Source organism: Oenanthe melanoleuca, chromosome 11 (assembly GCF_029582105.1).
Source record: "Oenanthe melanoleuca isolate GR-GAL-2019-014 chromosome 11, OMel1.0, whole genome shotgun sequence".
In the NCBI taxonomy this organism is placed as follows: Eukaryota; Metazoa; Chordata; class Aves; order Passeriformes; family Muscicapidae; genus Oenanthe; species Oenanthe melanoleuca.
Genome location: NC_079345.1, coordinates 12987397 through 13011726, shown reverse-complemented (window position 1 = coordinate 13011726; position 24330 = coordinate 12987397). Strand labels below are relative to the sequence as shown.

The following is a 24330-nucleotide window of genomic DNA, read 5'->3' as shown; positions in this document are numbered from 1 at the left end:
GATCAAATGTTAGAAAGTGTAAAATTTTGTTGAACTTGTACTTTACAGTAGAATATGAGTCAATACCCAGCACTTTCCACAATTACAGTCTGCACAGAGTGAGACAGTAACACTGCCTGTGGTACTCAATAAGTTGTTACAACTCACAGAGTATTTTTTGAAATATAAACACAATTTTCAAATAGACTGTCAGATTTTTACTTGTGTTATAGAACTTGCTCCCTATACCCACCCAGTGTGTTTCAGAGGCTCTGAATGTTGCTGATCATATTCCCCACCCTTCTGCACATTGATATCTGATCAGCCCTCCTGCATTCACTAACCATGAGATAGTCTGAAACAAGATTCTAATGGGCAGATTTTGTGCTTGTTTCACCCAGCAAGAAACTGGAAACCAGTGTTCATAGCTTCAATTTTTCAGTTAGAAAAACCCCACTTTCATAGCAGGGTGTAGGACTATTGGCTTTATTGTCTCACAACAGCACACAGCCTCTGTTTGTTTGATACCAAACAAGGTTCCTCCTTGCCCACCAGCCTGCCTTCTTTAGTTTAGCTGAGTTCATCTTGCCTGTGCTTCTGTGTGTTTACAGCATTAGGAGATATCATGCTAGTGAGACTTTTTCAAAGTACACCTACCCCTTATTTTATAGGAGGAAAATATGTGCATGTAGCACTAGTATTTAATCCATAACCACCACAGCTGAACAGCAGTCCTAGTAAAAAGGTGCCACATATACCTTAGGTGGGGGAAAAAAGAACCAGACTATTTCTGTCTCTGCCCCTGCAGCACTGACTAAACACTGGGCAGACACTTCAATTTAAGGCAGACTCCCATTAAATCCTTTTCACTATGCATCACTCACCATTGGTGCATTATGAGACAAATAAAAGACAAGCAGCAGCCCATCAGTGAGGAAAGAAAGGATTATAATATTTTTACAGAAACATTACAAACTTATTTAAGCTGCTTTATTATTTGTATATAATTAAATATTATATTAAAAGAAATCATAACCTCCCTTCCCATATAGCTCCTCAAGCAGCAATTACATTCACCTCCTACCAGAAACATTTGAATAATATCCCTGAAAGGCCCTGAGACTAAATCCACCAGATGGGATAGATGAGCTATCCTGGGCTTTTGCATGAATTATTTCAATCCATCATTTGGAAGACTCATATCTGCTGTAATATTGGAAAGCTTAATTTGATTTCCATTTACAAAGTAGGGCTTTGATGGATGCTGTAAAACAAAGGATAACAATCTAGCTACTATATCTTTATCTCGTCTGCATTTTTGTTGACAGTAGAGAACTGAGGGCTCAGACTCATGACCTACAAGAGTTTAAACCACTGTGCCAGCTGTGACAACAGAGAAACCAGCACACAGTGTCTAGCAAGAGCAGCTGCAGTGACTCCCCTGCAATCACCCCCACTACAATTTTACCATAACATCTACTGCTTATGAATCAGAGCCCTAAATAATTTTTAGTCAAAATTAATGCTTCAAGTGGTTTTATGCATAAATAATCATGTGCACACACTGCGTTGATACTCTGCAAATTAATTTCATGATCACCCTAGCATTGTCTTAAACTGTTTCCTTTCTAGTGGTATCTTCTTATTCATTTACTCAAAAGGTTGTTTCTGGCTCAAGTCTGGAAGGGAAACAAGTTTGGACATTGGGAAGATGTGTGTTGATGTTATATGTTTCACAATAAGTTATATTCAGCCCAGGAAATTTCTCTTTAGATTAGGTGTGAGCAGCTGATAAGGACACAGGCCAAGAGAATAAAAATTTGGCTAAAAGTTAAAATATGGCAAGTTCTGTTTTCCTAACGTAGAGAATCCTTGGACAGCTACAACCTTGACAGAAAACACTAATTTATTCCCAATGAATGCCAGATATAACTATTTTAATGCCCCTTCACTTCAGAATGTCAAGAATGCCCTTATCCATATTCTTGGTGTTCTGCCAGTAGATCTGGCAAAAGACTCTGATGAGCCTCTTTGAATTCAAAGCCCTCTGCTGTGAAGATCTCCCACACAAAGTATTTATAAACCACAATGTACCTCCTCCTTCTCCTCACAGAAAATATTTCCAGGCATTCCCGCTCTGCCTTTTCGATATTCCCAATTTCTTTCTCTTCAGAAAACGCACGGCTGAGCTGGCTGTGTTCGGGCTGAGGCTGCAGGGATGCTCCTCACAGAAAGGTGTCAGGGGCGAGCGGGACGGGGCGGGCCCTGCTCTGCCAGCGCTGCCGGCACGCCCTCATGGCAGGCTGTCAGGCCTTCTCTGATTTTTAGTACAATACGGCTGAATCTCGGAATTTATATTTTATTTCTTTTTTTTTTTTCCCCTCTTTTTCCCTTTTTATTTATTTATTTTTTTTTTAATTTTTCCGCCCCCCAAGAATATAATTTCTCACGCGCCAATATCTTAACTCCTGGCAATCAGAATTGTTCAAACAGCAGATTTTCTGGCCGGCAGCTCCTGAATTCAAGGAACTCACATCAAAGGTAAATTTATTACCAGCAATTTCATGCGCTTATCAAGTACAAGCTCTCAGCAGAGCAGAGCACGGTGCCGAAGCCGGGCAGCGATCGGGGGCTCGTACAAGCGGTACGGACACTGATAGGACCCCGCTCTCGGGCACGGCCCTCCCTGCCCCGGCTCTGCCCTCGGGCACGGCCCTCCCTGCCCCGCCTGGCTCTCGGGCCCGCCCTCCCTTCTCGGCTCTGCCCTCGGGCACGGCCCTCCCTGCCCCGCCTGGCTCTCGGGCACGGCTCTCCCTGCCCCGCCTGGCTCTCGGGCACGGCCCCTCTGCCCGGGCTCTGCCCTCAGGCACGGCCCCTCCTGCCCGGGCTCTGCCCTCGGGCACGGCTCTCCCTGCCCGGGCTCTGCCCTCGGGCACGGCTCTCCCTGCCCCGCCTGGCTCTCGGGCACGGCCCCTCTGCCCGGGCTCTGCCCTCGGGCACGGCTCTCCCTGCCCCGCCTGGCTCTCGGGCACGGCCCCTCCTGCCCGGGCTCTGCTTTCGGGCACGGCCCCTCCTGCCCGGGCTCTGCCCTCGGGCACGGCTCTCCCTGCCCCGCCTGGCTCTCGGGCACGGCCCCTCTGCCCGGGCTCTGCCCTCAGGCACGGCCCCTCCTGCCCGGGCTCTGCCCTCGGGCACGGCTCTCCCTGCCCGGGCTCTGCCCTCGGGCACGGCTCTCCCTGCCCCGCCTGGCTCTCGGGCACGGCCCCTCCTGCCCCGGCTCTGCCCTCGGGCACGGCCCCTCCTGCCCGGGCTCTGCCCTCGGGCACGGCCCCTCCTGCCCCGCCTGGCTCTCGGGCACGGCCCCTCCTGCCCGGGCTCTGCCCTCGGGCACGGCTCTCCCTGCCCCGCCTGGCTCTCGGGCACGGCCCTCCCTGCCCCGGCTCTGCCCTCGGGCACGGCTCTCCCTGCCCCGCCTGGCTCTCGGGCACGGCCCCTCCTGCCCGGGCTCTGCCCTCGGGCACGGCTCTCCCTGCCCGGGCGGGTCGGCAGCGCCCCCTGCTGTCAGCGCGGGGACAGCGCACCCCGGCAAACACGCCCGGCTCGCTTCCACCTTTACCCTTCTTACTAAGGAGTGTGTGCGTGTTTCTGTATTAAACACATGCAACCCAGGCTTTTATTGTTGATTAATAAACTCTTAATATTATGCTCAGCAAAATTTTATCCTAAAATTAACAATACTAAGACTCGATACTTTGAATATCGTGTGCTCCTTCAACAACCAGTCAGAAAAATTATACTTGACTTTGGATTTGAATCACAATTATTTCTATAGTGAAAAATGATAATGAAATAAAACTTAATTGATATATTTCAGTAGAATTCTGATGTCTTTGGACTGTTGTATATGTTTAATTAAAAATATGTAATATTTTAGTTCTCTTATGTACATTTAAAATATCACTCCTAAAACAATTAAAGACTGAAAACCCAGTTTCTTCTTTAAAAATGCTTCATTTGAATTAACCATTTAAAATTATAAAATGCAATCTGACAGAACTTAAAGAGCCACAAGGTAGACAGCAAAAACTTGGGACTGTCATACACAGTCCAGCAGAATTTGAACAGTACAATGGAACCACCTTCTGAACATAAATGCATACAGTACACAGGTAAAAAAAGTACAAATCTAAAATCTGTCTTTTAAATGTCATTGTCTACACCATCTACTTGAGCACTGCAGTATTTGCACTGTATGTACAGAATTAAATACCAACATATACAAAACTGGTAGATTTATGTACAAAATGTACAAACAGTAGCAGTCAGGAAGGCTAGAAATAGTCTGAACACCATGGGTTACACTGTTGTAAGGCACTTGGGTTCCCATCCTGTGATAAAAGAGAAACTGAACACATCAGAGAAACACCTACTTATATAACCAGACTCCTCCAAATACCAGACAGCAGATTAGTTCTCGGAATCTGCAAAGTCATTATTATTCTAAACTGTGTTTATGAAAACAACTGGTTTTATACATGAATTATAGCAGAGCTACAACCTTTCCAATAAAACAGAGCCATCCAGAACATAAACCAGGCCCAGTTCTAAAAAGAGCATTTAGTGCAGCTAAACAAAATTCTAGCAAGAAAGGCATTCATATCAAACACAGCCTGCAAGCTTGCAAAACAGAAGGAATTCTGCCAGTATTAGAAAGACACTGTGTGAGTCACTGTTTGTCATGGAACTTTCACAGGCACACTCTCTCTGGTTCAGAAATGCTCTTCCAAAACACGAGCTACCCTAATATGGCACTAAAACAGGAAGGAAAACAGCAGCACTAGCACCGACTACTGGGACTCATCTGAGCTTTGCTTGTTTACAACTGCAATAAAATTGTTTACATTACATGCTCTTAAAATGGAAAATACTCCTTTTAACAGTAAACTGTTGTATTTGCCACAGAAATGCTGCACTTGGGCTCACACCAGGAATCAGTCTCAGGACTTTACCCCTTTAAAAGGAGGGACAGGGAAATGCTGAACCACTCACATGAAAGGGAAAGTCCCTGTTATTTTCCACTCAAAACACTGCTTCTAGTTGTGTTTTTGCAGCAACCAAAGGTTGAATAGCATGAGGCATGCTTCAGAAACAGACTTTGGAGAAAGAAATAGAGAAAGAAAAAGAGTGCTAATCTCTTTGCTCTTGTGACAGGACTTGAAGCTTGAAGCTAAGTTGGGGGAATTTGGGTTAGATCAGGAAAAAGCTCTTCACCCCAATGGTGGTTGGGCACCAAACAGCCTGCCAAGGGAAGTGGGCACAACCCCAAGCCTGACAGAACTCACAAAGTGTTTGGACAATGCTCTCAGGAACAGTCGGATTGTTGAATTATCCTGTGCAGAGCCAGGAGTTGGACTGGGTGATCCTTGTGGGTCCCTTCCAAATCAGCTTCTTCTGTGACTCTATGAAATAAAGATTACATTATATTTATATTTCCACACCAGCACCTAAAAAGTGAAAACAACATATGCAACCAGGGATATATGTAATGAAAAGAAGACAAGTTCTTCAAAGAGCATGTTCACACATGTAAACAAGGCCCCCAGGCAGTGCAAGGGAGTTGGTGATTTATTCTCTTATTATTTATTAAAATGATACCAACTGCAGTCAGTGATAACAGGCTTTAGGAACCTGCCTAAGTTTTTATAGGGTTATAACTTGGAGATTACATAACACTTCATAGGTAAGAACTAATTGGCAAACATGCTGGTCAGAAGGACTCTGCCCACCTGAATAGCGACTCTCCCATGCATACAGAATAAAGAATAATTAAAATTTGTCAGTTTAGATGTAGAAACATTAAAGGCCTTTCTTCATCATCACATTTATTTTTGAGAAGTTGTAACTACTGTTCCTAAAACTTTTCTGTTCTTGCTGCAATTCTCTTTCAGGTTGCTTGTGTTAAGGGAAGAACAGAGACTGCCTTCTGACTTCACAAAACATGAAAGAACCATGGAAAAAGACAATCTTTCAAAACCCCCAAGTTCCTCAAGTATATTTCAGCTCTTTTGAATATAAGCAGAGTGATTTCAGACCCCCATGGAACGGAAGAGAAAGTCACTAATGCTTTAGGATAAGGCTCAGCATATCAGAAACTGAATGTAAGTTCTGGAGCCCACATTTTCTTTACAGTCCAGTTTGATTTTACTTATGTGAACACTTGGTACCAGAGACTGGTTAAAAAGAAGGAGTAACAGACTTACATGTGTACAGATATAGTGACAGTCTTAACTTTGTTTTGCTTTTGAAAGTGGTCCTATTGGTCAGCTTTCATAAATGATCTTCCTTTTCCCCCCTTACTTTTGGGCTAGATCCCAGAACAGATCTAAAGGGGTAGAGCTGACTGCAGCTATAGCTCTGCACAAAAAAACCCCATTTCTAGACAGCATCACGTTCTGTTAACACCACACCATTCACACCGAGAACAGGCAAGGCAAACAGGTATCAGTGCAATATATTAAAACTATTCTGAAAGAATACTGATAGTCAACAGAATTCCCAATTTAAAAACCAGTGTAGGTTTCAGATCTTTTAAAGCATTCAAGTCACCTTTTCCCGATGAGAGCTGTGAATTTATCTGCACAGCATTTCCAGCCTGAAAGAGCAAATGGATTTTCTTGGCTTTTCATGCCCTTCCTGGAGATCCTCATGGTCCCACGGCTGCCACCTGCTGGCAGCTGCTCCCACACGTGGGTCTCCAACTGACAGGAATTCTGCCTTCCAGAAAAAGTTTTGTAAAAAGTATTAACACACTGCTCAAAAGAGTACTGCCACTGCTTTAATAAGCAATTCAAGTGAAGCAGATTTTTTTTCATAGAAAATATTACTACAAATCTGTAGTAGTAGCAGTTTTTAATTTACCAAAACCTGGCATCTATTAGCAACAGAACATACACAAAAATATCTTTGTTTATACAAATAAAATTAGGTTTTTAATATTCACAAAGTAACATAAAAGACCAACATTTTTCTTCACACTGGTAATCATTAGTCAGAGTAGGTGTGATATAAAAGCTGTGCAAGCATTCAGTCAAGAACCATGGCAGACAGTGCATTGAGATCTCTCATGAATGGATGATTAGCTAGTATTTGATCAATCTTCTGCCTTTGATCATAGCCAGGAAAAATTTTGACCAAGGCTTCTCTTAGCTGGACTGTTTCTGAGGCAGATCTCTGTGGTGGAGTTGCTGGATAAGGCTCTGTGTTTTCTTCCCGTGGAAGCCACGGGGATGAACGATCATCATGCACTCTGCCTCCAGGCTGTCGACTGCTACTGCTCACTTCGGGGAGGAAAAAAGGTGTCTCACTGCTCTGTAAAGCCTTCTGTTTTGACCAAGGATCTCTATGGAACAAAATAAAAATTTTTAATTAATTAAGCTAAAGGAGATGCTAGCTATAGCTCTCTCTGCACATGAGAGAGAAAAGAGACATGTGTATAACAAACTTCCCTGCTGCTCAGCCAGTTACTGAATGGAATCAAATGACAAGCATTCTTACAAAGTGAAACAAAACCGGAGGTGGAACAGTACTCAATCTGAATCTGGCACAACTAACATTAATATCACCCAGGAACAGCCTCAATATGCTGTGAGTCCTTTACTTGGCAGATTAGAGCAACAGCCAAAGACTGTTTTATAAGGTACAGATAAGATACACTGAACACATGTACACGGATGTGGAACATGTGAAAATGCTGATAGACCAAAGGGGCTTCCAAGACTGCTTCATGAGAGTATTCCTCATGTACTTTTGCCCTTCACTGAGCTGAGCTCATATTTAGATCAGGGCCTTGTTTCCCTTGTATGGTATCCTTAACAGGGCAATGAAGTTGTTTTAACAAATCTCAGCATTTAAATACTCTTCCTTAATTATTGAGATTTCATTTCAGACTTTTAATGTTTTGCTACTCTATACACTGCTAGCACTACAAAATTTAAAGTTCAGTCTACTTCAGATGCCAGCAGATCTCAGAGAAATGTGAAATTCATGTTACAGCCTAGTTTCCTACCACCACAGGAAACAGTATCTTACAGAGCTCTATTTTAAAAGCATTTGGGTTATGACACCTCCCGTTATTCAGCATGGAAAGGTTTTCTAATTGCTGATGACCCTTCCAGTTTCTATCTTCTTCCTGGTGCCATTTATGCTTTCTGTATCATTTAACTCATGTAGAAAAGTCACAGGGAAGGAACAGAATTAACTCTTTGCACTGGCAACTTTTCTCTGTTCTTCCTGCCCATCCAGTTCCAAGTTTACAGATAAAAAACCAAGCTCTTATGTGGTCTTCTCAAAAGAGTCTCTCCATTTCTACAATTATCACACTTACCTACCTCAGAACACTCTGTTTTCATTTTATTTCTCTCAGACACAGGCAGCTAAAACACAGTCATCTCAAAGGTTTTGCACAAGAGCTTGAATACTTAGCATTTCCTTCTGGAGTTTTAGCACTGCACTTGCTCTTTTAATATCAACACACTTATTTTCAATTCAGCTTGTAATCTATAGTATAAAAATGTTCCACTTTTCTCAAATGTTTACAATAGATGAGAATCTTGCTCATTCTTTGTATTAATCCTTCAGCATGGCTTGCCTTTTCTACTGCAAATTTTTAAGTTACCTCACTTGTTTTTAAAAGCCCTCTCAATACTCCTCAAAATTACTAGCATTTCTAATTCCTAAACCAGTGAAAGAACATTATCTTGTGCAAAAAAGCAAACATTCTTAAATTCATACTTTGAATATGTGCACATTTAAAAATACACCCATCTTAAATGAACAATATATGTTAATTAATACTTATAATTATTACTCAAAACCAAACAGATTTAATAACAATGCCTCAAAAATGGTTTTGACAACAGTAAAGTATCCTCAACCATGAGGTGAAGTGTCTCCCTTGTGACAAAAAAAACCCTAGGGAAGAGTGTTTGTAGCACCTATTGTCCCACTATGAAGAAGTGACCAACCAAGGTGTCTTAGATAACATCAGTGTAATTAACACATACTCACATCTCTGGCACCTCTGGGTGCTCTTAACACACCTGTGAATGAAAGACACCACAGCCAAATCTCATAAGAAGCTTTGTCATACTTACCTTAGTTCCCAGAGAGATCTCAATTAGAGGCAAATGTCACCAACAGTTTCTGAACCAACTGAAGTAACAGGAAAAATGGGGTTTTTTGGTTTTTTTTTTTTTGTTAAACTGCTATATGCTGCAGTGTTCCTGCTTAACTTTACTATGCTTTACAGGTGTGAGCGAACCAGGAGCACAGTTTATTTCAAATGTGAAGTAACTGTGTCAAACAAAAGTGAAAACAGTGTTTATACCTAGAATAGCCTTCACTTCGAAGGAAGTCATCTAATCTGGGTCCATTTCTTCCCAAAGGATCATCAGGAACCATAAATATGTCACCAACAAAAGTGTACTGGAGCAACCTGCAAGAGAATTCTTTTAAATAACAAGGTATTATACCCTTGTTGTCCTTCACCTTTGTAGCACAGGATGAATTTCCTTAGAGTAGACACCACATCAGGAGTCCCTGAAGATTAATTAGTAAACCCAAGACAACCAGCATTCCCTGTCAAAAAAATTTCACGGGAGCTGTGAACTCTGTATTACACTGCAGAATACAGAACTTTGTTTTAATGACAAAAAACTTGCACCAAGGCTATGGTAGAATTTTCTAGGTGATAACAGATTTTTTGGCTGTTTTAACTCCCCTTCCTTGCAAGGATCTTCAGTCATGTAGCTGAAATGCCTGTGTTAGCAGAAAGCCACATAAGTAGCAAATACAGCATTAAATGTTTACAGTTAAGATACAAAACTTTTTTTTCTGCAATCACTTTGAGACAAGTAGAAATCTGCATTGAAAAAAAAACCCAGTTCAACTGAAATTTGTCTGCAAGGAGAAGATTTGGTACAGTGGAATTTCCCCAGAAGTAAAACTGATGCAGATGTTAACATAAGCTCTTAAAAAAACCACAGACTCGAGATACCATGCCAAATATTCTTGCTAAAGTTCTGAGGGAGAACAGAACCTGACTTGGGTAGAATTCACTCAAGAAAGGATTTACATGCTTACATGATTAGCCAGCATCAACTCCACGGTCTCACAGCTATATTGTGAGAATCCAGGGCAAGTTTTTAGTTACTTATGTCATTAGAGCTATACTGACCCCAGCCACTGGAAAATTTCACTAACAGCAGATCACACCCTAGCAGTAAAATAACCTGATTTAAGTGAAACGGGGGAAAAAAAAATCCCAAACACCCAAACCCAACAAACTAACAAAGAAACAAGAAGGAATGAGCAGAAACAAGGTCCACAAGATGAAGCAGGGATATTTGATAACTAAGTGAAATCACGGAAACCCAAAGAACATCAATTGCAGGGAAATGACTACATGGATATGCTACAAGTGTTCATTTTGTTTAGCTGTGCCAATCCGTCCCACTTGAATAAAGAGTGATTGATTCTGAACAATTAAAAGTGACACTGTATATCCTCATCAGCTATCATGTCTCTGCTCAAACAAGATCCAATACTGACCTTCAGAAGTGACACGTGTGCTGTTACACCAAGCCCCTGCTTATGTGAGCAATTAGTATACATACATGACAGAACAGATGAATAACAGGGATATTATACTACTCAACACATGACTGTAAGGCCATGAATCATCATAGTGATTCACAGAGTACTTTACTTGGATCTACCAGAATTGCATGACAGATAAATTAAAGATAGCAAAATCACACATGTAGGTAGAGTGCCTACAACTCTGCAAGGACAGACATCAAGATTTCACAGAAATACAATAATTACCTTTTTTGAATAACTTCTCTCCAGGCAAATGATTCTGTCACAAATTCTCTGAAGTTATCATTAGTCACAATAACACCTCCAGTTTTAGCAGCAAGGTGTAATAAAAATCTGTAAAATTAATTTCAAAGATCACTAAGACAGCTTGCTTTGCTGAAAACAATCCACAGATCTAGAAAACGAAACATTTCATCATTCAAAAGTAATCTATTTGCATGAAAACAACCACATTGATTACTAGGAAATTACTCTGGTTTTACCCACCTTAAACTTACAACGTTTTGGGTGGCATGCATTTATTTAGGGCAGCAGAGTTTTCATGGGAAACTTTCTTCCCTATTAAAAAACCCAAACAAACAAACCCACACAAGCAAAAGCCCCCAAACCCCATGATCTAAATATTTGCACAGGTAAATGTCTTGCTTTATGGAACAGTACAGTATTTATTACACAAGCCAACACAAACTCATTTCCATACACTTTTCCATACACTTTTTTGCTTAGCATTAATGTCTGTGTTCTGCAAGTCAGCGTTCTGCATGTTAGTTGTTTGCTCTGTCAACACTTCTTAAAAACCCTTCTGTTAAATAAATTATTACAAAACATAACTACTGATTTATTAAGAAAAAACCACGATTGCTTTCTTTTATAATATCTCTGAAAATACATTTTTTTGCCATTTGAAACTATTTTAGCCCAAGATAATGGACGTGTCCTTTTGAAGAGAAGTGCATGCTTTTAACAAAAGTGAAAATATTATTACAACACTTATTTCACAGTAATCTCAACTGCACTGCCAGAACATTTCTTATGAAAGGCTGGGTGTATATAAAACACTGTGAAGTACTAGAAAACTCCCACAATGCAGACTCCTAAAGCTTACTGTGTCTTGTTCACTGACAGACGATCTCCACGTATTGAAGTTCATCTTTGGTGGTCAAATTAACTTGGAAATTCACTGGCTTACACATTGTTACAAATACACAGCTCCAAACACACAGCAAGGTCTGTGCGCCAACATGGTATCAAGAAGAAAATGGAGCTAAATAGTGTCTGAATCGTAGCTGACTTATGCCCCAAGCATAAAAGGTAATTCAGAGATAGGGTGATGACCAGGAAAACATAAAAACATTACTGGAAGATTAATTCTTCTGACTGACTTTTTTTTTTTTTTAATTGCCATAAAATTTCTGAATACATAGTAGTGTTTCCTACAGCAGTGAAAAAATGTAACAGTGGTAGAACTCAGTCTTAAGTTGGATGCATAGTTCTGTCTAGAAAGACTGCAGAACTACCTCATAAAACTGCTCATGAAATATTAAGCTTTTACAATGGTTAGATGTTTAAGAAGACTTTAAAACTATGTATATTCTGTACCTGTCATCATGAGCAGCGATTCTTGCTCCTAAAACCATCCTTGCAGGGGTTAAAGACAATATTCCAACATCTTCGAGCTGTGTTAAGAAATGCTGCTCTGTTAAAACATGATTTAACAATTAGTGTGAGATATAATTAGCAGGGAGAAAATGGGCTATTTATGTACCAATTAAGCTATAGAAACGACATTGGTAGCTGAAGAATTGCTCATACTATAAAACTGGGGTAGAGGAGGTCAAAACTAGAAATTAAAGAGCAAACAAACACCAACCCAAAAAGGCCTCCACTGATGGCATGTCTGTTAGCCTAAACAGCATTTCAGAATCTCTCACACTGTGTATGGAAACCAAATTACTCATGTTGAGCAGCCAGACTGCTCCTGCTCAACATTTGATGAAACATTCCTTCTCCATTTATTTTTCACAGAAGTATCCAAAGAAATAGTTATAGTCTGGTTTAATTAAGGAAACATTATGAAATGACCCTCACCTGTAATGGAAGGGTCACGTCTTGTTCTCCACTGTGGAACAAACACAGTAATATTTCTGTGGCCACGTTTCCAAAAGTAGTCAACAGCTATTGCAATTCCTCGACAGGAGAAGAATTTCCTTAGACCATGACTGAAGGTGAAACAAAAAGAAGGGAGATGAAATTCACTAGGGTTTTACTACCAGAAATACAGAAAATGGAACAAAACCTTGCAAAGTGAAGCTGAAAGTCCCATATAGAGCCTCAGATAAAGAAAAGGCAGATGGGTGTTATAGCTGAAAAATCTTCTAAATGGAAGGAGCTCTTCAGCAAAAGAGAACAGATATATCACCTTGCAACTTTATAGCTCAGTCTCCTTTCAGTTTCCTTGGCACAACAACAGTGGTAATCAGAAGCCGGTTTAGCTTTAAAAAAAGAGGCCATAGTGATGGTTTATGAACTCCATTGAGTATAGATTAAAACTATAATAATCCAATATTATAGTAGTTCCAAATACAGCACTACTACAAAACAGAACACTTTTGGTTCAACTGATTACCAAAGATTACATCTGAACAGCTCTCTGATAATTATTAGGGTCTCCTCTCCCTTCCTTTCAACAGTCTGAACAATTGTTTCTGAAGCAAAATAATAAAATTTCTTTGAAGAAATATTCTCCAAACATTGTTTTTTGGCATTAATCTTTTTTCCTCCATTTAAAAATGTTAGATGTTCTTTATCTGTTTTTACAACTCCCTTAAGTGACTTCCAGAAAAAAAAGCAACTGCCTACAACAAAGGTACAAAGATCTGAACTGATGACCTTGTGAGGCCTTTCCCAATTGGAATTATCCCAATGACCCTATCTGCATATTTAACACATGGCACAATTAACTGTCTAACCAGCATTTTCCACATTAACTGTCCAGCATTTTCATAGAGGTTACACTTAGACAAAACAAAGATATGATTCCCTAGAAAAGACACAGATGGAGCACTGATGGCATGAACAGCCAAAACATTTATTACAAAATAGCGTATAATCTATGTTTTGAATTAGATGTCAAATCACTACAAAGTACTTTTATTCCTTCTTTAAACCAGTCTCCCAAATAAGGCAAGTGCATATTATTTACCCTAATAGTAAGCCCCTATTAGTTTTGAAGAGAATCTCATCCTTAAACCCTAGTTTAACCGACCAAAAAATCTTCCCAACATAATGGTCTTTAGAAGATTTCCATGGAAATACTTCACAGTGAAACTCAGCCTTTAGTAGCATTCATTTATCCTTTTCCAGTTTTGTAAATTCTTTAAAAAATAGGTTTATCAAAATTTAAATCTATTCGGGACTTCTGAATTTGGAGATGAATTCTTTATGTAGAAAAGCAGAAAAATGAATAAGCCATATCTGAAATATAAAATGCAAAAAACAGTCTGACTTACTAACAGAACTTCCAGAGGAAAAAGAAATACTAAGCCACACTTGCCCTTAATAAAATTAAGCATTCTTGGTGTCAAGAACAGTCAAATAAAGGAAGGCAATTTTCATAGAAGAGTTACTCTCTGTAAGCCTTCTGGGAGGTAAACTTTAAATGCAGTCATCATCCCACTAATTTAAGTTAGGCATCCTAGTAATTAAATTGGAAAACTCTGTTAAATATTTTTCAATGAATTAATGATTCTAAACTGGTCTTCAAGAAATGTAGAGGTCTCAATATTCATGTCAAAATTTATGCCTTCTCTGCTTATTTTTCCTTCTGTTTTAGAGCTCCAAGCTGGCTGGACTACACAGTGTACTGTTTTTTAAAGTGTTTTGAAGCTTAGAAAAGTAGCTCCTGATTCATCCTGACTTATCACAAAAGCCTCCTCTGCTACATCTTAAAAAAGCGTGCAAATAGAAGCAACTTTATCAAACAACATGTAAAATTATTGTAAGCTATAATACAAAAAATATGTCAGCACTAAACCAAATTAAATATGAAATGCTTTAACTGAGTTAGATAGCCACATGAAGGGACAGCAAATCATCATAGCAAGATGGTCTTTTCAAGTTATCCATCTCAAAGACTGCATCTCTGCTCTAAAAGCCATTGCAAATGCTGGTTTTCCCAGTTCTTTAAAAGCCTGTGAAGACCCTACAAAGGTATTTCCTAAATTAAACAAAAGATGATCATAAGCAACACAAAGCAGCAAAGAGCAGATTGCCTTCTGGGACATGTAACACTTTCCCTTTGGTTTGTAACTAAAGTAAATACTGTCTCAAAGGAGTGGTTTGGCTGCTTAAAAAAACACTGACAAAGGTATTGCCAAAGGCAGGGTTTGATATGAATTTGTGAAAATATGGTTTCACGGAGTTTGGTGGCAACATTCACTCTTGTGAACTTGTGAAGAGTAAGTTCATTATTTACTGCACAGGTTAAGGCATACAAAGATCCAATTAGAATCAGTTTGGATTGATTTACACAGAAGCCAAGAATGCAGAAGGGGGTGAGGATGCAAAGCATATGGATGCAAAGATAAGGGTGCAAAAGGGTTTAGCAGCACTTAATCATTGAGAAATTCAACATTTACAAAGCAATTCCATAGGGCTCACTATAGTAACAAGACTTAACTGCAGATTTGAGGCAGTAACATTCATACCATGATTAATTCACACACTTACAGAGATACACAATGTGAACACCTAATTATCTGTGCCTAAAGATACTCAAAGAATTCCACTCAGAGTCAGTGAAATGCTCACACCAATTCCCTTTGTATTGGCAGGGGTCACACCTTAGGATGTGTGGAGAGGTGTGTGGGAGCTTCGTCACCAGGAACAGTCCTCTGAGTATCACAAAGGTGACGATTTGTGAGCTCTGAGCAGTGTCCCACTCGAGGGAGGTGCTGGCACAGCTGCTGAGCCCCAGAAGAGCTCAAAGGGCCTCCCTCAGGACCCTGGCTATAAGGGCAGCAGTAAGTTTCCCCCCTCCCAGTCACAACTCAACTCGGTAACTCCTGGGCTTTCTTCCCCAAAGTCTAGGAAAAATGGTGCCCCTCCACTTGGGCTATGATTCAGGTAAATAGTTTACCAAGGCTTCAAAGGATAATACTGCTTACCCTTTGTTTCCCACCTTGTTTGGGTGCCTGATGTTTCTGATTGGAGGCACCACTGTAAGTACACATTATTACATATGTAAGTACAAACTATTCTAGGAAGATATAATTCCATTCAATTATTCTTTCATTCTGAGTTTCTTCCATTTTAATAAAATTTAAATTACCCAACAACTGGGTATTGCAGTCTGCCCTCAAAAGGCCTGTTTTCTTCATTAGAAAATCAGGTAATTTAAAAAAATACTTGTTAGCAGCTAGGGTAAACTCTGGGCATTCTCTCATTCCACAAGCACCCTGAGACAAAGTGATAACAGACCAAAGTGCTGCACATGTCAAAAGAAAAAATTCTGCAGCTTTTGCAGTTTTCTAGACTTATGACATGAGGCAAGCAACAATTCAGAAATCCATGTAGCATTAGTCTAAGCACGTGGGTGACAAATTAATATCCACATCCTCATCAAAAAGGGGGCCAAAAGAACCCTGAACCAGTATAGGCATGGATGCAGTTCTCAAGGTATTGAGAAGTAAAATCGAGAACAATTCAAAGCAATTTTGCAAACAACTCTTCACTTTATGAAATGCAAGAAACTAATGAGACTTTGTTTAGCCAGAGGGAAGCTGCAGAATACCTACATGATCAAACCAACAGGTCCCCAAGTATTGATTATTTAGAGGGACATTTAAATATCTCGATGGTTCTGCTACTTTGGGGCAGCTCTGTCCTTTACATTTCATACCCAGTTTTCATTTGGTTGGGTAGAAACCAGGTGTTATATAATCTTTTCAGAGACTGTATGACAATAGCACCCAGCTACTATGTCCTACTCCAATGTGGGGTGTGTGCAGCCCAGCTGCTGAGCAGGGCAATCTGCTGGGGTGCAAGAAGGAAATATTGGAACCTCAGTAATGCACATTTATAGTTGGCAAATACACATATATACATTTGCAAAAAATAATAGGATCCAAGCACTAATATGCAGCGCTGTTAGAGGAGAAATATGTCACTACTAGATGAGAACCTCCACTTTAAAACTATAAGATGTTAAGAGCACAAAAAAATCCCCCAAATCCCTTAAATTGACAATAATTTAACCTTGCTGTTAGGCACTGGCAAAGCAAACTAAACTTCATGCATAACACTGATTGCAACAGAGCAACGCCTGCCCTGAGATTACTTCTGACTGAAGTATTACATTGGGCTGAACACTGGTGATTCAAATCAGGTTACTCTGAAATGGCACAACTGTGTGTACATGCACACCAAAAGCCTAGCTAACAAAATCTTCACACATGCCACTGCAACCTCTTCGCCCCCATTTAATCTGAAAGTTCATTGAACTGTTAATAAAGAACTGAAAAGAACAATACTTACGAAATTGCAACGTTGCTTCCATCAATAATTATATGTTTTAAATATGGTTTTCCAGGTTCATTTATCAACTCCAGTTTGTATGGCTTCTTCAGAGAGTCCAAAAATCTTTGAACTCCAGTAACTGAATGATCTGGATGTGGTCCCACTGTGTCTCTATCTGAATTTGAAGGGTGTTTTTGTGAAGACAGTAACCAGTCTGGGACAGGATTGTCACAATGTGAGGTTTGGGAAAAGTGCTGGTGGAGGGGCCTTGCTTGAGAGGAGCTGCAGTGTCCCAGCTGCTCCTCAGAACCAGGGTGGCTGTTCTGCACAGCTGAGGGCCCTGCAGAATTTTGCTGAAATGCAGTTTTACTCTCACATGAGATATGCTGCACATCTGAGCTCCCTCTTGCTATAAAGCCAACATCTTTTAGAGCTCCAGCTTGCACAGTGCTGAAAGTTACCCCACCATCAGTTTCTATATTGCTTGACCTTGAGTTGTGATTCTTACCAGGGGCAATAACATCTCTCTGTTCACAGCACAGAACTGAATTTTTGCTGGGAGGGGAAGATTTGCATACCAATCTATGCATTTTATCTCCTGAATCAATTTGCATGTCTGGAGCACCTCTTACTTTGTGATACTCATTTTTTGTCTCCTTTGAAGTGTGACTGGATTTAAGTGGACTTTTATTCCCAGAAATGCCTTTGTCTTCTAGCTTTTCTGAATTATTTATATTATTTCCTAAAGGAAGACTGACAGTTCTAGGCTTTTGAGATGACTCCTCATGTTCTTTTTTAAACTTTAAATTTTCCTTTTCAATTTCTTCTAGCAATATTAATGGTTCAACAGATTGTCCTAGGATACCAATAACTTTTTCTACAATATTTTGGGAATATCCCATTGTTCTGAAAAAGTTCACAAGAATCTTATATTCCATTTCCTCAGTGAGAGCATCACCTTCTTTAAGGCAGGAAGTAGAACCATCTGATTCATTGCAGCTATCCAAAACCAGATCAATAACTGCATCGGGGTCTGAATGATTCTTGTGTAAAGCAGATTTCACTTGCTGATCATTTTCCAAAGAGAAATGCTTTTTAGGGAGCCTTTCCTCCCCATCAGAAGACCTCCTTTTACATGACTGCCTCTCTTTAAAGGCCACTGCCTCTATCAGAGGGTCCTTTATGGGAACAAACCTTGTTTCAGGAGCATTGGAAAACACAGTGTCCATTTGCTTCATAAGCTCAGTTACAGGTGTGCCAGCATTGCTTCTTGCTTCCTCCCCACCTGCCCTTCCATCTCTGTTTGCAGCAATGACTTTGGACGTGTTGTTTTGTCTAAGCTGCTGTGGGCTTTCAGAGCCTGTGAGATCTATGATGGCAGTCTCCCCTCCAGAAACATCAGCTTGGGTGAGAGCTAGGAGTTCTCTTTTTAGTGCACTGGGCAAAATCAGTAAATCCATTGTATACTTATCTGCATGTGCTTCTACGAATTGTCTGAACTGCTTTTTAATCTCTGATTCATTGTCACTTAATAAGCTTTCATTATTCTCAAAAAGCTTTACAAACTGCTGCACATGACTTTGAGCCATAACGACAGCTTCTGCACCCCCCTTAATACTGAGCAACCCCATTTCCAGCACTGTTACATCAGCACAGGTATCCTGGATAAGACTGTTGAGAAACAGGCTCTGTGCACCAACGAAGATGCAGTGCATATCCTTTGGGTAGTACTCCTTTTCTTCTAGCTCAGGTTCACACAATCCCTTGATGTACTCCTAAGAGGAGAAAGAGAGCAGAGTGAATAGCTGCAAAAAAATATAACTAAGTAAACACTGCCAGTAAACAGGACAACAGACATAAAACATCAATATCTAAAATGCTGTTTAAATAGATCTCATAGAAGGCTCTCTTTAATATTCTCTTGTTCATACCTGATAGTAACAGGTAACTTAATTAGTAGAGCAAACAATTTAAAAGACTGTCAGATTTATTTTTCCATCCCCATTCTTTCGCCAAACAGAACCCTTAATGAACAAATGCCTTTCACTAAAGCTCTACATAGTCCATAAACTTGAACTCCTAAAAAGTTTCAAAGTACATTTACTAAGGCTTATAATGCCAGCAGCCATCCTATATTTTTTTTACTGACTTAGAAAACTCCAGGCTCTAGATACTTCTGCGTTCCTGAAGTTCAGGTTTTTCAAAGACTTAAAAAAAATAAATTAAAATCCCAACGTTATTTCTGCCATCTGTAATCTACTACAGGTTATTCCGCTATACTACCTCTTTTTAAATGTGTCAGGAGTTCAAAATTATATCAACACAGTATACTATTTATTCTTTCAGATAGCTTTATTTTTCCCAAACTGCCTCTTTCTGTGCTTAAAATTCTTTAATATAACGAAACCAGAGTCTAACATGCAGTCATTGTGTCTGCAGAATAAATATACCATGTTTTATAATCTATATTTAGTATCAAACATTAATTCCTTTAAATGGAACTAAGAACCACCACAAGGTAATGATTAACATAACACCATTTCCTATCACCTCGAGTTACATCATCACGTATCAAGGCAGGCTGCCTCAGGAGCGTATCAGCAGAAACTGCTTCCGCAGCAAAACCCACAGGGTTACTCTCCACGCCTTACTCATCACATGACTGCTTTTGCAGAGCAGCAAGATAACAACTGGTGAAAAGGATACTGTAAATCTAGGAACTTTAAAATTTTTTTTTACTAAGCAGTAGTGAAGAGCATATAAATTACATGCAACTCATGAATTTGAATACAAATTACTATCACCAAAGCTTTCAACAGAAGATAAACAATTGTTTGTACTATCTAGACAATAATTCCCCCAGACAGTGTCTAAAAACTGCTCTACCAAGTTTCTTATACCCATTAAAGTATTAAGAGTAGAAAACATTTTTTAATCTTGTTCGGAAAAGGAGCAATTAGAAAACTGAAATCTTGCGCTATTTATTTCTTGTCCTTCAATTTCCTGAAACATAGGGAAGTTGCACTGTAGATGCCAGGAGAAAAATAGCTATCTGTAACAGTTTCTGGATTCTCAGAGCCCAGGCAAATTGGTTTAGAGTAAATTTCAGAGTCAATTAATTAAAACCCCTATATATTAATAGCATTTTCCTTATAACTCATTATAAAGAAGTGCACTGCATGTTGAGGAACACGTGCATGACACACAGTTAAGGAATCAAGCTTTTGAAAGCGGGCTGCCAAGTCTGAGATCAGTCAACTAACACATGCTCCGGATCCCCACTAACATCCAAGTGTAGTTAAAACAAACAGACCAACCAACGCCCCTATATCAAGAGTTTGGATTTGAAAGGGACCTTCAGCCTAGCTACTGCTTACACCAAAATTCTCACCACATGATTCAAACAGCTGTACTTGCCAGGTTCATTATGAGTAATATCAATTTCAGCATTACTGCTGAGAAACTCCCCCCAAAGTTTATTCAAGATATTTAACACGTGTGAAGACACTCCACAGCAACTACTGCCCCCTCAGATTCAACCTGCATAGACGGTCCTCTTCTCGCGTTAGAGCTGGGTTAAAAAGAGAACTATCTGCTCCAGACTGGTGAAGCTGTTCAGGTCTGACAACTTTTACATGAAGGAAATATTAGCTGCGTTAAGCTTTAGTAAGAGCTTTGCCAACGAGACACTAAATGCCACAGAATAAGCGAAGTCTGTGAGGCAAAACATGGCAACGCCCAAACAACTCCGAGGAATTTATTGACTTCGGGAGGAAGAAGGAAAGCGAAACACCCTAATCTTGCTTTAAAACAAAACTCGGCCCACCCTCATGCTCAGCTGCGGGCTGGACTATTTCATAACACGGTGCCCATGAACTTTGCACTTTCCAGCTGAGTTGTTTTGCTTTATTCCTTACGCTTATGTCAACACGGCCGGAGACTCCCTGGCACCGGGCACACACCCACCTGCCAAAGCAGCGCTGTTTCTGTTTCCTCCTGAGGCACTCGGCTTTCCCCCGCCCCTTCTTCCTGCAGCCCGCGGCCCCGGCGGTGCCGGTCCGGCGGGGCCTCCCCGCACGGAAACCCCTCTGCCCGCGGCCCCAGCGCCCCCCGGCCCGCTCCCGGCCCCGTACCTTGGCGCTGCTCACGGCCTTGGGGCAGCCCGCCAGCTGCACCCAGATCCTGGCACTGGCTCTCGGAGACTGCAGCGCGGGCTGCCAGTCCCCCTGCGTCCCCAGCATGGCCAACTGCACCGCGAACAAGCCCTCGATGCGGCCCCGGCTGCGCTCCAGGAGGCTGCTCTTCTCGGCGGGGACGGTGAACTCATCCAGCCTGGGCCCCGGCGCGGAGCCGTGCGGTGTCCGGTGGGCCGCCATCAGCGCGGGGTGCACAATCTCATCGCATCGGGAACAGCGACACCGGGAAACGCCGCACCGACCGCCCGCGTCATCGGCCCGCGACGGCGCCGGGCAGCGCCCACCCGCAGCCGCGCCGCCATAGTTAGCACCGGCAGCTGGCCCCGCCCCCGGCCCTCGCGCCGCGGTGTGGGCGCGGCCGCCCCGCCCGTGAGGGCGCAGGGCGGGGCCGCGGCGGGTCGGCCGGGCCGTGCCGGGCCTGCCCGGGCCGGGCCATCCCGGGGCACAAGGCACAGCACTGCGGCCAGGCAGGCCGGCACCAACTCCGCACTGCACACCCTTTCTGCGTGATCTGTTCCAGTGCGCAGCCACTGCACAGGAAAGAGATTCTTCCTCATATTCAGGTGGAACTTCCTACGCATCAGTTCCACCACCGAGCAGAGCCTGGTCCATCCTCTCGGCACACCCTCTTTAGATATTTATACACATCATAGGTCCCCTCTCAGTCGTCTCTTCCCGAGGCTAAGCAGGCCCAGCCGCCTCAACCTTTCCTCCAAAGAGAGATGCTCCAGTCCCTTGATCAGCTTTGTCACCCTGCGCAGGACCCTCTCCGGTACCCGCATTGTTAACCATCTCCCCGTCCCTGGCTGAGGAGCCCAGAACGACACGGAGCCTCCAGGCCCGGTCTCTCTGTCCCCACCTCCCGGTCTCTCTGTCCCGCCTCCCGGTCTCTCTGTCCCCGCCTCCCAGTCTCTCTGTCCCCGCCTCCCGGTCTCTCTGTCCCGCCTCCCGGTCTCTCTGTCCCGCCTCCCGGTCTCTCTGTCCCGCCTCCCAGTCTCTCTGTCCCCGCCTCCCGGTCTCTCTGTCCCGCCTCCCGGTCTCTCTGTCCCGCCTCCCGGTCTCTCTGTCCCCGCCTCCCTGTCTCTCTGTCCCGCCTCCCGGTCTCTCTGTCCCCGCCTCCCGGTCTCTCTGCCCCCGTTTCCTGGTCGTTCCCCCGCTCTCGGCTCCTCTCGTCCCGGTCTGTGTGTCCCGGGAGAACGCGAGCGCTCCCCGCAGCCCTGACCGCCCTGACCGCCCGGCACAGCCCCACGGAGGGGCCGCTCCGCCCTTCCACAGTCAGACACTCCCGCCTGTCTGGCGGGGAAACCTTGGTGTAACACACACTTGGCACAACCAGCTCTGGTATGGTTTGCTTGGATCCCATTTAAAAAGAAATCCAAGCTTTATCCCTTCTGATTGCAGGGGATGGAAGTGTAGCTCTCATCCCCAAATCTTTACCTCTGATAGCTCGGAAAATATAGAGGGCACACTTTTACTTAGCACCCCGCCTCCACCCCCAAACTGTTAAAGAGCCCGTGAAGGATAGGATCAGGTCTTAAAAAGTGTCTCTGGGACTGCTGTTGACTTCTGAGTGCCCGGAGCTGGCAATACGGACCAGCTGTTGTACAAAGAAGTAAATGTCTCCTTTCCCACAATCCGAGACACAGGTTAGTATCTTCCAAGTTCCCCGTGGAACTCTTTGATTCCAGCTTGTTTTGGCCATCTCTTTAGCATCACTGTGAAGTTAGATTTTAGCGGCTGTTCATTAAATACAGCCTCCAAAGGAGGACAAATATTGTTGTGCATTTAAATGTACACGTTTTATTTTAATCTGCTTGTTAATGTTAAACCAGGAAAGGCTTAATACAGAAAGATGAAATATTATTTTTATAAAGCCACGTGTATCCCTATTAGAACCGTTTAAGCAAATGACAGTTTGCAATTCTTAGCCCATAGGAAAATCTTGCTAAAAGCTTACGTCTAGGTATTGCCAGATACAATTTCCAATCTGAATTTGAAATCATTCTTTGAGCCAAATAAAATATTTGCCTGTGACAGTGGTAAAATGGAAAAAAATACATCTGTGTACCTGCTGCATTTACACACAAAGACTCATTCTCCATGGGACAGGGCTTTGACAGGGAGTGTCATATTTAAGAAAGATGCTTCCCTGAAATACTTTCCTGAAGACAATTTTTCCCCCCCCTGCTTTTGTTGTTTAGACCTTTGCATTTTGCTATCCCGTTGAACTATGCTATAAGGGTCAGACATAAGAATGTAATTTAGCATTTAGGGAGGCAATTTCTGAGGTGACTGGTGCCATCCACTGTTAAAACGCAGATACTGCAGCCAATGTTGCTTTTAGCTATTATTTCTTATAAACGACATTGTAAGCAAGGAACTTTATAATAAAAATCAAATTACCAGAATTTAGGGACGCAAAATGTGATTCAAAAAAGGAAAGAAAACTGATTTCTACCACAACACAGCATTTTGGACTATCTCATATAAAAGAAGGCTTACTGATTTCTAAATTATGTGGGCAATGCTTGGTGCTGTGACATTTTCTTGCTTGTTTTGCCATTCTGCACGTTATAAGACATGGTTTCACTGCCGAACTTATTGTATGTGTATAATTCTAGATATATTCTTGATAAACCTGTATTCAAATGAATTTTACTGGTCCAAGACTACTCTCAGGGAGGTCACTGTGAGTGTGAGCAGTTGTGGTTCTGTGACCCAGCCTGCTGAGATTAGGTAGGACCTGACACTGTCATATTGAAGACAAACTAAAGCCCTTTTGATGTGGAAAAAAGGATGCTACTGAGAAGATTTACTAATGATTCTATACATGGGACAATTATTCAAACAAGTTGGAATTTTCTCCCTGCGTTGTTGTGATGTGGACTAGAAAAAGTGTGGGGTTTTTTTTTGTTTTTTTTTTTGTTTTTTTTTTTTTGGGTTTTGGTTTTTGGTTTTTGGTTTTTTTTGTTTTTGTTTT

The 24330-nt window shown here is 41.9% G+C and overlaps 1 protein-coding gene across 2 annotated transcripts; it reads right to left on the bottom strand.

Annotated features, from left to right (window-relative positions):
* Positions 1 to 4468: 4468 nt before the first annotated feature.
* N4BP1 (NEDD4 binding protein 1) lies at positions 4469 to 21699 on the bottom strand. Of its 2 annotated transcripts, XM_056501029.1 has the most exons (7): positions 21288 to 21699; positions 17173 to 18929; positions 12727 to 12857; positions 12238 to 12334; positions 10864 to 10971; positions 9365 to 9472; positions 4469 to 7378 (listed from the first exon to the last, which is right to left on the bottom strand). In XM_056501029.1, the coding sequence occupies exons 1-7, from the start codon at positions 21528 to 21530 to the stop codon at positions 7063 to 7065; spliced, it is 2760 nt and encodes a 919-aa protein (XP_056357004.1). In that variant the 5' UTR covers positions 21531 to 21699; the 3' UTR covers positions 4469 to 7062. The 2 variants fall into 2 exon arrangements, with proteins under 2 accessions (XP_056357004.1, XP_056357005.1); XM_056501030.1 differs by lacking the exon at positions 9365 to 9472 and having other exon boundaries at positions 21288 to 21686.
* Between the last annotated feature and the right edge of the window lie 2631 nt (positions 21700 to 24330).

What these genes read in the sequence shown, in the direction of transcription:
- N4BP1 (XM_056501029.1), bottom strand. Translation starts at nt 21,530, where the DNA reads ATGGCGGCCCACCGGACACCGCACGGCTCCGCGCCGGGGCCCAGGCTG. An exon ending in ATCGCTGCTCATGATGACAG is followed by an intron (nt 10,972 to 12,237) that starts GTACAGAATATA and finishes TTAATTTTACAG; the next exon opens with ATTTTTATTACACCTTGCTG. An exon ending in CGAAGTGAAGGCTATTCTAG is followed by an intron (nt 7,379 to 9,364) that starts GTATAAACACTG and finishes TTTGTTCCATAG; the next exon opens with AGATCCTTGGTCAAAACAGA.